This window comes from Entelurus aequoreus, linkage group LG05 (assembly GCF_033978785.1).
Source record: "Entelurus aequoreus isolate RoL-2023_Sb linkage group LG05, RoL_Eaeq_v1.1, whole genome shotgun sequence".
NCBI lineage: Eukaryota > Metazoa > Chordata > Actinopteri > Syngnathiformes > Syngnathidae > Entelurus > Entelurus aequoreus.
This window is the reverse complement of record NC_084735.1, coordinates 27,904,890-27,917,113: the sequence shown is the minus strand read 5'-3', so window position 1 is coordinate 27,917,113 and position 12,224 is coordinate 27,904,890. Positions and strand designations below refer to the sequence as shown.

The window sequence follows — 12,224 nt, the reverse complement described above, 5'->3', positions numbered from 1 at the left end:
TACATAATTTTAGCACGAGCAAGTGGTTTTTTTTTTCAAAAAATAAAAGTGCTTTGGCAAAAAGAGAAAAGTACGGTTGACTTGCTAGTTTCCCACCTGTATTGCGGACAAAACAAGACTTGTTGATCAACCCTAGTCATCCCAATTAGATGCACACTTGGCGCTTTATGATAGCAAAAAGGCTTCATCAGCCACTTTTTGGCAGGGGGGGAGACAAGGGAGAGTTAGTTCCTGAATATGTACTGTAAAGTTTTGCTTTGAGGAAGAATAGCTTTGATAAACATTGGCGAGGGTGGGTCGTGTTTTTTGCCACAAAGCACATTTTTGTGACTCACTTCTCAAAACAACAAGGACAGTGTCCGCTACCAGAGGGCATGCTTATTAACATAACTGTGTAAGTCGTAAATGCTCTCTTATTCATGAACAAGTACATTGCACAACACAGCAGCCACAGAACCAATGTTGTAATAGATGTAAGGCGCAACTGCACAGTCCGCATTATTCCCGCTAATGTGTTTATTAGTTAATTTAGACTTAGACAAACTTTAATGATCCACAAGGGAAATTGTTCCACACAATAGCTCAGTAGCTTAACAGTGCAAGTGTCACAACAGCAACATTTTATAGCGCATGCAGACGTACATAAAGCCGCTCTTGATGTTTCAAATGCTGCTACTGCCATCTTGTGAAAGTAAAATTTTTGTACTTATTTTTTTTGTTCATTAACAGTAAATAAACAGAAAAAAAGTGGTGTGAATGCCATATGTCAGATTATACCTTTCTTTGGCCACTAGGGCAGAAAGAATGTGCTTGCACAAACCAGAGGAAATCTATATATTTGTTTTGCTGCTGCATGAATAGCAACAAATAGATCTGATCTGAGTTCCAGAGTCATAAAGAGTGAGGGGCATGTATAATAATGAAATCAATTTTTTTTAAATTACAAAAAAACAGCACAATTTTTCCCCCCAGTAAAATTGCAATAATGTCCCGCTTTTTCCATTTAACTTAGCTTTGTCAACATCTTTTTCATTATGAACGCCGCTAATAGCATGAGGTCCATCAGATCAATAACACTTAATTTAATCTAAGTACGATTTGCGGTCAAAAAAGTTTGATAGTGTTTGATTTCTGCTTTTGCATGCTCAGCAGATATCTTGTTGTGTCACGATGACCCACCCGCTGCCTCAATTCGGAGCATTTCACACCCACACCCGCCGCCCCACCCATCACTAATATAAGCCGACCGCTCGTGCACGTGTTGCATTTCAGGTCCAAGCAGTCGAGCTATGGCGTTGGCAGGAGCCCTTCAAGGATTCGGGATTCTGATGCTGATTCTTTACAATGGAAGCCTTGCAGGTAATACCATGTTCTTATTGGGTCTATGGCATGATGATTAATTCCTCTTGTTGTTTCAACACAGAAGCTTCTAAAAAACTGGTCGTACCTTTCCCGCCGGCGCAGCCTACGTCCGAGAACCTGGCTGCCATTTGCCATCAAGGTCAAGGCCGTCCCAGGTATCCAGACAGCATCTTCCCGAGGTCCGGGAACAGCAACCTCCGGCGCCGCGGGAAGGCTATCAACCGCCTGGAGCAGTGGTTCACTTCGTGCTGCCTTGAAGGGGGAGAGGATCCCAACGCAACCATCCTCTGCTGTACCCGACAAGCTGTGAGTCTAATGACAGAAATGAAACACAAAAAGATTAATCTTCAGATAACTTCAATGTATATTCATCATCATCAGTGGAAACAGGCCCTGTCCAAGTTCTGTATCGAAGAGTTCAGCATTATGACTGCCACCTACGAGTGCTGCAAGAAGCAAGGAGATGAACGTTGGGCTTGTTTTGACAGTGAGGTGCCTAACCCAGACTACAGCGCAACACCAGACTACACCGCACCCACAATACCTGAGGAGCCTGGGTTCACGTTTGGTGAAAATTCTTGCTAAAAAGCAACAAATAAATGCTTTTAGACATAAGTCAATGAAATGTGTATGACATGATGCCCTTGAACTGTTGCTGTTTGCATACATATTTTGTTGATGTATCCATAGATATGTCCATAGGAGGTCACTGTTTGTGTTAAAAGTTTGGGGTGGGACACAAAAAAAAAGTTGTGTTAACTTGAATGAAACATGTCCCTAAAAAGCACAATAAACTGTTCAAAAAGCAATTCAACTTTGTATTGGTATTTTTTTAAGTTTGTGAAATAAATAAAATAAAATAGAGTCCACTGGTTAACCATTTTTCCTTCAAAACAAAAGAACGGCAGCATTCTTTGAATGGCAGAAACGCATCAAACCAAACATGCATCCGACTATTTGATGACAATAGTACTTAACATGAATGTTGTCTTATAATGTCAGGTAATTTCATTTGATTTTCTAGCCCCCTTCACTTGTTGCGTTTAATTCTGAAAAAATGACAAACCGGACGTTGTATTCCTGTTTGGAGTTGTTGGCGAACGTCAGCTACTTCCGCATTGCTTCCTTGTTTACGAACACGGTGACAGAAGACGCTTTATTACAAAATTAAGCATTTTTCATCTACTAATAATTTCAACGTTTACTGGATATCTCTTCTGTCTTTAGTTAGTTTCGTACGTCCGGTAAGTTTATAACGTTCGGCCGACAATTAACAGTGGTTTTGACAAACTGACGCAACTTGTGTCATGTAGTCTGCTTGCGATGTTTCTATAAGTTTCCCTACATCTCCACCACAGAATAGGAGTGTTCTTTTTAAAACACACACACATTTTTTGATAGGGATGGCCACAGCTGCAGCTGCAGAGGAACCCCAGGGGCTGCAGAGCCACCATGGAAGTAAGTCTTGCATTACATGACCACTGCAAGGAAGATATAATCAGTTTTTTTGTGGATGAAACAAACAGCTAATTACATTGTTTATAGTTGTTGACCTGTTGTACACCGAAATAACAACACAAACGTGCAATTCACCAATAAGAACTCCCGTATGGAATAATAACATTCCTAAAGTTCTCGTGGTTCTAGACTAGCAAATCGAGACTGTGCTTTCTTGTGTGGGTTATAGGAAGCCAACAAGGTGTGTCTGCATGTTTGAGCCACAGCCCAACACAATGTTTTCTTTCCATATGAGGCATGTGACTCCCATTTTTTTCTACTTCTCTATAAATAATTCCACACTGTTTCCCCATTTTCCTACAGATTTAACCGAGAGCGGGAAGGAGGTAACACGTATTGTTCTGACACATTTGAAGGTATGTGTAAATATGTCAACTGTGCTGTCCTTACTGATAGACTGCAGGAGGTAGTCTTGCGCCGGTTGTGAGGAAAACCATTGGTCACCGTGGAGTGGATCAGACTGGAGAGACTGTTTACAAAAAGGTGAGATGTTAGACTATGTTGACTGATGAGTATTTTATTTTATATTTAGTTCATTCAAGACATGAAAACACATTCTATTTTCAAAAACAATACATACACTTTTTATGGTGCAATTCATACCACTGCTCACAACATGCTTTTCACCTTATTATATATTAAGAAAACAAGCAAAAGGGTTTGGAAATGGAAAATTCTGTAATTGTTTTTATCCTTTAAATATATATATTTTTAAATATCTGTGTTGCACCTGAAAACCTAATGTATATGGAGCTAGAAAACTGAGAAAAAACAGGTGTGTAAAAATGACAAATGTTGTTCAAATTAATTATACAATAATTATCTATTGCAAAATCATATTTTGCCATATACAACCTATTATTATTTAAATTATACGTGTTTTAATGATTCATTTTTCTCATGATTTTCCACTTTTTTGTTGCCTCTGCCCATCTGTGCGGCACATGTAAAGCTGATGTCTATGGAGCTGGAAAAATGAGAAAAAGCATTTTATAATTTGCCAGGAAAAAAATGTGTGTTAAAAATATGACCAAAAAAAGGACATTAAATATTAATAAAATATTATTACATTATACAACAGTCGTTTTATTGCAATATCATGTTATTGTAATTAAGAATGTATTATTTATTTATATTATTTTTCAAAACATAATCCCAAAAGAGACAAGCGGTAAAAAATGGATGGATGGATTATTTATGATTTCCCCTTATTTTTGTGGCCTCTGCTCATTTGTGAGGCACTTGTAAAGCTGATGTTAATGAAGCAGGAAAACCAAAAAAGCAGCTTGTAATTTGTTAGGAAAAAAATGAGGTGTTAAAATCAAACTAAAAAGTGACAATCGACATTAACAAAATAAAATATAAAATTATACAATAATTATTCCAATACAATAATTTATTATTGTAATTTATACTGTACTATTTATTATTTTTTTCATGATTTCTCTATAGTTTTGTGGCCTGTGCACATATGTATGGCACCTGTAATGTTGATGTTTATGGAGCTGGAAAACGGATTAAAAAAACCTCTAATGATTATGAGGGGGGAGGGAAATAAAAATTGTCCACTGAATATTTAATAATAAAATACAGTAATACATATAATTAGTTAACAATATTACGGAATGTTACAATATAGTATAACTGTAAATTATATTGTATGATTTGTTTGTGAGAAATATAAATGTAAATGGATTTGTACACCTACCCTCTGCAGTTAAGTAAAGCCCTACCACTCCCTATTGGAGAAAATAGGGTAATAAACGCTAAGTCAATCATTCTTGTGTGTGGTGAATGTGTTTACCTGCCATTGTAAACTGTCTTCTTGAAACATTTTTTTTTAATCCTAAAGACGCCCTCCTGGGCCCTGCAAGGCTCAATCCAGTTGGGCATCACTCATACGGTGTGCAGCTTAGCTCAGAAACCAGAGCGAGACGTGCTGTTGCAGGACTTTGAAGAGGTGGAGACCATCTACTTCCCTGGGTAGGTTGCCTGAAATACACATTTACATGTTATAATATAAGTAATTCGTACAGTAATGACCTAATGTTGTCTTGTCCTGGTTGCCAGTGAAGGCAGCAGCCACACACCAGCACACCATTATGGAGACTTCACCTTCAAGACCTATGCCCCGATGGCATTCCGCTACTTTAGGGAAATGTTTTGCATCCAGCCTGATGACTATATGGTATTTTGTTGTTGTTTCTTTTACTGTGTTATGACAACAAAACAGAGAAGTGTGTTCTTAACTGCTGCGTGCCGGCGATAGTGTTCTCTGTGCAGTGAGGACCTCATCGAACTGTCCAACTCGGGAGCCAGCGGATCGCTCTTCTACCTCTCCAATGACGACCAGTTTATCGTTAAGACGGTGCAGCGCAAAGAGGCTGAATTTCTGCAAAAGCTATTGCCAGGATACTTCATGGTAAGACGAGCTTGCACATGGGAGACATATTGGATTCCACAGCTAGTTTCTACATTTGATTTTGGTGCCACTGTGCATTAGAGTTACAACCTATTATTTTGTGCACGTAACATTATTCATTATATCCACTTTAGATTATTATTAATTAGGACTGTCAAAGTTCACGCGATAACGAGTTAACTATAAGTTAATTTAACGGCAATCATTTTTTAAACGCGCGATTAACGGTTTTGACCCTTGGCCCTTTTTGTAGATTGTGGAAAAGTGTAATGGCGTCCAGTTACTGTTGAGCCACAAGCTCGAAAATAGCCAACAGAAATGCACAAAGAAAGGGGGACCTTATGGAAATCTCAAATACAAAGCCATGGCAAGTCGTTCTCCGGACAAGACTAGACAATTTTACCTTCAATCGCAGTGAGACCACATCATTGGGGCAAACGCTGCTGGCGCGCTTTGCTGCTTGTAGAGAGGAGGAGCTTCACGTCCATGTTTGGATTATAGTTGGGTGCATTACTAACATAAAATGTAGATTGTTACTAGAACTGCTTTAGTAAGATGGAATACAAGCTCAGCAGAAACAAAGATGGTAGAGAGGAAGTCTAAAGTCACTTTTATGAGAGATTTTTGTCAAAACATGTCAAGTCTTTTCTCATACCAATCTCCTACGTCCGGTTGGTAGAGCTACACTTCACATCCGGTCCAACCAACAAATCGTCTTACAATACGATCATGCTTTTCTGTTATTCTGTGACATTTCTACCTAAATAAATGTTTTCTGGCAGATTTAAATTAAGTGTATTGTAATGGCAGCCGTGATATAAAGGAGGAAGACAGTTTTTAAACAAATCTCGTCTTTTTTTCCGCTACCACTGAGACTAGGTTTAATATTTTGCATGCATGCCTGCCATTGCCCTCTGCAGCCGGGTAATCGGGTAATTGCAGTTTACTACATAATATTACCATCGTTATGGTATCTATTTTTTTAATAACCTGTTCTGATTGTAAGTCTGCAATTACAGAATGTTTAACAGGCTTAATTTTACATTTTATTAATAAGTAGTTAGAGAAGGTTGAAACATTGTCATGCAGAGATATGAATGCCATTAACTTGTACAACATGTAAAGTACAGAATATCAGAAACATTTATTCAGCTAGAAAAAATATCACCCAACATCTTTGACAATCAAAGAATGATTGTAACAATCCACATTTTGTGTTATTATTGCGTGAAACTGCTATCTAAACATGCAAGTGCTCCTAAAGCAGGAATACAAATTCTGTAATCCTACAAAATACAAACTCTGGCAAGGCAGCAACACACTGCATGTTTTTTTTTCCTTTAAAAGCATGTTTATATCCTTTTTGTGTTGAGCTGTTTCACACAGCATATTGTTGAAGAATATTTCATTAAGTCAAATTAATTGTCCAGTCATGGTATTAAAAACTTAAAAATGATCTGTCTAATGTACACTAATTATATCTTTCTGCGATAATCGCAATTAATTTTGAGGTAACTATAAACACAATTCGATTAATCGCGTTAAATATTTAAATCGTTTGACAGCCCTATTATTAACACAACTTGTGTTCTTTTTAAAAATTCTCTTTTGTAATGTTACTAAGTGGTCCATGTTTAATTATTATTTTTTGGACAATGTCACATGCCCTTAAAAAAACCTCAGCGTGCCACACATTTGTAGTCTGACATTTGTTGTGTTCATATGCACATTATATCTAAGTATTGGGCCAAAAAATTGATCTTTTGACAACTTTGTGACATACAGTGGTACCTCCCTCAACAGTGCTTTGAGATAAGAGTTGTCCCTCAGCTAATTATTATGCTTTAAGTTGCAAGAAAATTTTTAGTTACAAGCATCCCCGCCGTTGGTTTGCTTAGCAAGTGAACCCTGGAAGATCCGCCCAAAGTATCTGGTCTTACCCGCTAGCATTAGCTTGTAGCTAGAGATCGACATAACTTTGTTTTTCCAAGCATGGGAAGGATGACCGTGAGTGTGAAGGACAGTGCTGAGAAGAAGAAGTGGATGATATTCATTGAATTAAAGAAAGATATCCTCAAAAAATATGACAGAGCATGTAGATTCGATCTTATCAATGCTAGTCTGCACAATACTGAAGCAGAGTGAGTGTAATGTCAGCATAGAATGTTAAAATAATATCTAAACAGCGGACATTTATCAATGAAAATATGAAAAAAAATGCTGATGGTGTGTTTGACTGAGAAGTAGAAGAAGCAGAAGTCTGCTCTCCAAAGCTGTGCATTATTACATTACTTCATAACATTACAATCGCCAATCGCATACTCGTAGTACAATGTTTGTACTACATTGTATTATATTGTACAATATTTCTTATCTTTAAGTTTGTTCATATTTTACAATTGTTATAATGTTGCTGTTTTGGGGGGGCCAAGCACCAATAAATTAATTTCGATATGAGACATTGATTTTAGAAACAAGTGTTTTGAGTTAAAAGCTCTGTCACAGAACCAATTAAGCTTGTAATTTAAGGTACTAATGTAGTTTGTCAAAAAGTCAATGAAAGTGTAATTTCCCATTAGGTCGAGCAACTTTAATACTCCATGTCTGCTACACTGTGGTCGTCCTAACACCATTCATTTCTGCTTGTCCTCCATTGTTTTCTTCTTCAGAATTTAAACCAGAACAGGCGCACGTTACTGCCCAAGTTCTATGGGCTCTACTGCATCCAGGCACGCGGTTCAAACATCCGCATCGCGGTCATGAACAACCTGTTGCCCTCCTCCGTCCAGCTGCACCTCAAGTTCGACCTAAAGGGCTCCACCTATAACCGCCGCGCCTCCTCCAAGGAGCGAGCCAAAGCCTTGCCTACCTACAAGGACCTGGACTTCTTGCAGGACATGTCTGAAGGCATGATGCTGGACGCCGACATGTACAACGCTTTCTGCAAAACTGTCCAGAGGGACTGCCTCGTGAGAAACCAACAAACATCAAACACTGGCATATTCCTGGTGTGCTCAATTATCTTGTCATGTCTTTGTTAGGTCCTGCAGAGCTTTAAGATCATGGACTACAGCCTCCTGGTCGGCATTCACGTCATCGATCGGGCCAACCGAGAGCCGCCGACGCAAGGGGAGTCGGCAACTGCAAAGAAGCCGCACAAGCAGAAGGTCCTGTACAACACGCCCATGGAGGCCATTCAGGCGGAAGGAAGAAGTGCGGGTTCGACAGACAGTGACGACACGTGAGGATGTCTTCAATGTCAAAAAGAATATACATAAGACTAAAACACTTATTATTAAAATTAGCACGGGAGGGATCCCAGCACGGAACTGCAAAGGCGAAAGACTGCTGGTCTACATTGGCATTATTGACATTCTGCAGTCTTACAGGCGAGTACCACTTTCACTTTCTCCTATGTTTGATTAGTCGTCATTATCTACGGCTGATTTATTATGTCAAAAATAATAATCACAATTATTTTGATTGATATTGTAATCATGATTAATTACACAATCATTCATCATTTGAAAACATGAGTATTTATTGTACCACCAAAACTCAACTTTAAATATAGTTTTAAAAAACCTGGATAATAAACCACAACAAGTAAACTATTAATTACAGCAATAACAATCAATTTAAAAAACAATAGCAATATTAAAAACAATAAAATTCTGTTTTTTTTTTAATTCAGTTTTTTTACCTTTTACCTTTATCACTTATTTTACTACCATTGAATGTGTGCTTTTTGTTTAAAATTTAATTTAATAAAATGTTTGTTAATTAAATGCAAACATTCTCACATATATTGGTGCAATACATCTTTGGACAATTTTTACCAGATTTTAAGTCAAAGCATAATAATTGTGTAAATGTATTAAGTGCTTTAAGTGCATTATGCTTGTGCTCTGTACTTTTTTGAAACCTTTATTTTGTTAGCGCAGTCAGAGCGGATGTGGCGCAACGCGCTATTATTGTGAAGGGGGGAAGTGTGCTGTGCTGTTGTTCTCAGAGTAACGAGTAAAAAAGCAACTCACTTGAGGCTGTCAAAAAAAAAAGAAAAATAGACAGCGCCTTTCAAGTTGCTATCAGTTTGTCCATTGATGTTACATCGATGATGTTGTTCACAACAACACAAGCAAATGAGATGTGTTGTGTGTGTATGAATTGTTCTTGCTAGCTTTAGCTTCTTAGTTTAATTGCTGTTTCAAGGGGCCGTCTCGACATTGTTTAATTTAAGACAGGGCGGTTGAGCCTGTCGGGGATAAATGAACGCTAACGGATACATTATTTTCCCAAACAAATGTTTCTTCTCCTCACAATGACAACATTTCACTTACACTTATGTCAATATGCCTGATATTATTCAGTGTATTCTGTTTTATTGGCCAATTATGTGACTCCGTCCGCGGTTACATGAACGTGGAACTCTTGGGATTTTCTTTTTTGTTGAGTTTAGTAATTATTGATTAGGCATGCTAGCGCTGTGTCAAATAAAAGAAAGTAACCATGGTGAAATTTCAAACCTCTCTTACACATGCTCTTTTTTCTCCTCATCTGTTTCAGCTTCGAAATTTGCATGCACATTGCGCGGCCCATTAATCTTTTTTTTCCAAATTATTATACTTTCAGAATCGTGAGAATCGATTATCTCGATAATCGAAATCGATTATGGCCTTATGGTCCAGCCTTATTATGAACCTCCAAAGTCAAATACAAGTTTTTCTCATTTTAAAACAACTTTAACACGCCAACAGCAACTCCTCATAACACCACTAGCTCCATGGCGCTAGCCTGGCCAATAGCCACAACAACGCAGCACTTCCTCATTATGCGTCAATGACAGTTACAGCAAGCGAGGGTGCATTCACAAACCCCGGTAATTACGAGCATTACTATTACGTCACAAAAGTCCCTTTTTTTGCACATTTTATATGTTTCGTATTGTTGCAGTATATAATTATTATTTTTCTTTTTAAGTTGTATAATTAAAGTATTTAGATTACTAGTCTGGTAAATTTGAATGTCACAAACTTCCATAAAAATAAAAAGGTTATGTAAATGATACCCATCTCTTGTTAAAGGTCTCCAAAAGTGTCCAATAACACCGGAAAAAGTCACTAGTGTATCTAGATGGGTCTGATTACCTGCTAAATATAGCAACAAAGTTGCTAAGCTGGCAACAGTTATCCCTCCTGCTAAGTCTTTTATTCTCTGGCAGACCAGGTGCATATGAGGCGTGTTAAGGAGCAGAGTTGCGATGTCATCTACTGTATGGAGTTGTAACGACTAGCTGGCTTCACAGACAGCCCCTTTAATGTGTTTATGAGCGAGGGTGAACAGGTAGCAACAAAATCCATTTGTGGCACGACTACAGAATTTTGATTCATATTTTTTCCAACATTTGAACGCCAAAAGGTCCATCTATAAGACGTGTTCTACAATAATAGGTCTATGTTTTTGTTCCTCAGATTCATCAAGATGCTGGAGCACACGTGGAAATCTCTGGTTCAAGATGGGGTATGGTGCATCTATAAGTGTTTGCCTTGAATCTAATAAATACAATAATTTATTATTATCACTCGTTCAGGACACGGTGTCAGTGCACAGACCAGGTTTCTATGCGGAACGATTTCAAAAGTTTATGTGCAACACCGTCTTCAAGAAAGTCCAATGTAAGGATTAGATTTAACAAACCTCGCCACGCTTTCTGGGCTGCCTAACACGTTTTCATCTTGTATTTCTAGTGAAGACGTCCCCTTCTAAGAGGCGACACAGCACTCTCAGGAAGTCGGACAGCGCAGGAGCTCCTTCGGCAGAAGCGAGCAGCAGCAAGAACCAGAACCAGCAGCCCGTCAAGGCCCAAGACGAAAAAGGCAAAGAGGGCGAGGACCAAGACAACGGTTAGATTGTTTACATTCAGTCCTTCTGGAACGTTCCAGCACGTACAGTGCTTTTACATAATAAAGAGTCATTGTTAGCTTCTGGAATATTTAGGTCAGCCAAGTAAATGTGCTTTTATTGCTTTGTTGGACAGGTGTAAAGGAGGAAACTACATCCAATGCTGAGAATACAAAGAGCTGATCTCCTCATCTAAATGTGCTAAAACCACAAGCAGTGATTTTCACCTTTTTTTTTTTTTTTACTGCACTTTGATTCTCTTCAGAGTCCTAAGCTTGTGCCTTGAAGTCATTCTTGGTGTTACCCGGGGCCATTTGAGTGACTCCATCCTTTGTTGGTGCCTTATTAATTAATTGACCAATCCAATATTTACATGGAAAAGTGCTAAGACGCAATCACAGTTATAATTTAAGTGCCTTGAAAAAGCCAATGTTACCTGTACATTGAAAATAATGTATACAATGCACTAAAAAAATTACATTACATTCCACTTAGATAGTCGTTAAGTATTTTTAATTTTTGAAAGTGTTTACAATTTTAATAACAGAAGGCCATTGCGGTGTACTTTACTCATGTAAAGATGTACTTTACATGAGTAACTTTAAGGAGCAATTATTGTGTTGTTTTACTGCTATGCAATGCAATGTTTGGTCTTCTCAAGTTAATGGCTTTAGGGAGGGTGCCATGCATTAAGTTGTTTGGGAGAATATCATTGGGGTTATGACTAATTTATCCTGTACAATGTGCCTGATGTTTGTGTCTATATATATATATATATATATATATATATATATATATATATATATATATATATATATATATATATATATATATATATATATATATATATATAAACTGTGGACCTAAATATTTATTACAGTGTATTACTGTATTCCATGCTGTTTGTTTATGTATGCTGAACACTATGATGGTTTTGCATTTATGGTATTTTGTAAATAAAGTTGCACTGACTTTTTATATATGATTCTTTTATTTATTGTTTAATGTTTTTCAAGAAAAA

At 37.6% G+C, this 12,224-nt stretch overlaps 2 protein-coding genes across 2 annotated transcripts; both read left to right on the top strand.

Moving 5' to 3' along the window:
- Window positions 1–1,223: 1,223 nt before the first annotated feature.
- LOC133649681 (extracellular matrix protein 1-like) lies at window positions 1,224–2,171 on the top strand. The gene is made up of 3 exons (XM_062046328.1): window positions 1,224–1,359; window positions 1,424–1,668; window positions 1,744–2,171. The coding sequence occupies exons 1-3, from the start codon at window positions 1,290–1,292 to the stop codon at window positions 1,945–1,947; spliced, it is 519 nt and encodes a 172-aa protein (XP_061902312.1). The 5' UTR covers window positions 1,224–1,289; the 3' UTR covers window positions 1,948–2,171.
- A 297-nt stretch (window positions 2,172–2,468) lies between these two features.
- On the top strand, window positions 2,469–11,965 carry LOC133649680 (phosphatidylinositol 4-phosphate 5-kinase type-1 alpha-like). Its single transcript, XM_062046327.1, has 14 exons — window positions 2,469–2,606; window positions 2,764–2,820; window positions 3,184–3,206; window positions 3,277–3,363; window positions 4,733–4,863; window positions 4,951–5,068; window positions 5,150–5,302; window positions 7,972–8,271; window positions 8,344–8,543; window positions 8,608–8,691; window positions 10,774–10,822; window positions 10,893–10,977; window positions 11,050–11,205; window positions 11,340–11,965. The coding sequence occupies exons 2-14, from the start codon at window positions 2,766–2,768 to the stop codon at window positions 11,384–11,386; spliced, it is 1,488 nt and encodes a 495-aa protein (XP_061902311.1). The 5' UTR covers window positions 2,469–2,606; window positions 2,764–2,765; the 3' UTR covers window positions 11,387–11,965.
- Window positions 11,966–12,224: the final 259 nt, after the last annotated feature.

Bases quoted from the DNA above. Each gene is read 5' to 3' on its own strand.
- LOC133649680 (XM_062046327.1), top strand. From the start codon at position 2,766: ATGGCCACAGCTGCAGCTGCAGAGGAACCCCAGGGGCTGCAGAGCCAC. The intron at 3,364-4,732 runs GTGAGATGTTAG...TTAATCCTAAAG, and splicing joins GAGAGACTGTTTACAAAAAG to ACGCCCTCCTGGGCCCTGCA. The intron at 10,978-11,049 runs GTAAGGATTAGA...TTGTATTTCTAG, and splicing joins CGTCTTCAAGAAAGTCCAAT to TGAAGACGTCCCCTTCTAAG.
- LOC133649681 (XM_062046328.1), top strand. From the start codon at position 1,290: ATGGCGTTGGCAGGAGCCCTTCAAGGATTCGGGATTCTGATGCTGATT. The intron at 1,360-1,423 runs GTAATACCATGT...GTTTCAACACAG, and splicing joins TTACAATGGAAGCCTTGCAG to AAGCTTCTAAAAAACTGGTC. The intron at 1,669-1,743 runs GTGAGTCTAATG...CATCATCATCAG, and splicing joins TCTGCTGTACCCGACAAGCT to TGGAAACAGGCCCTGTCCAA.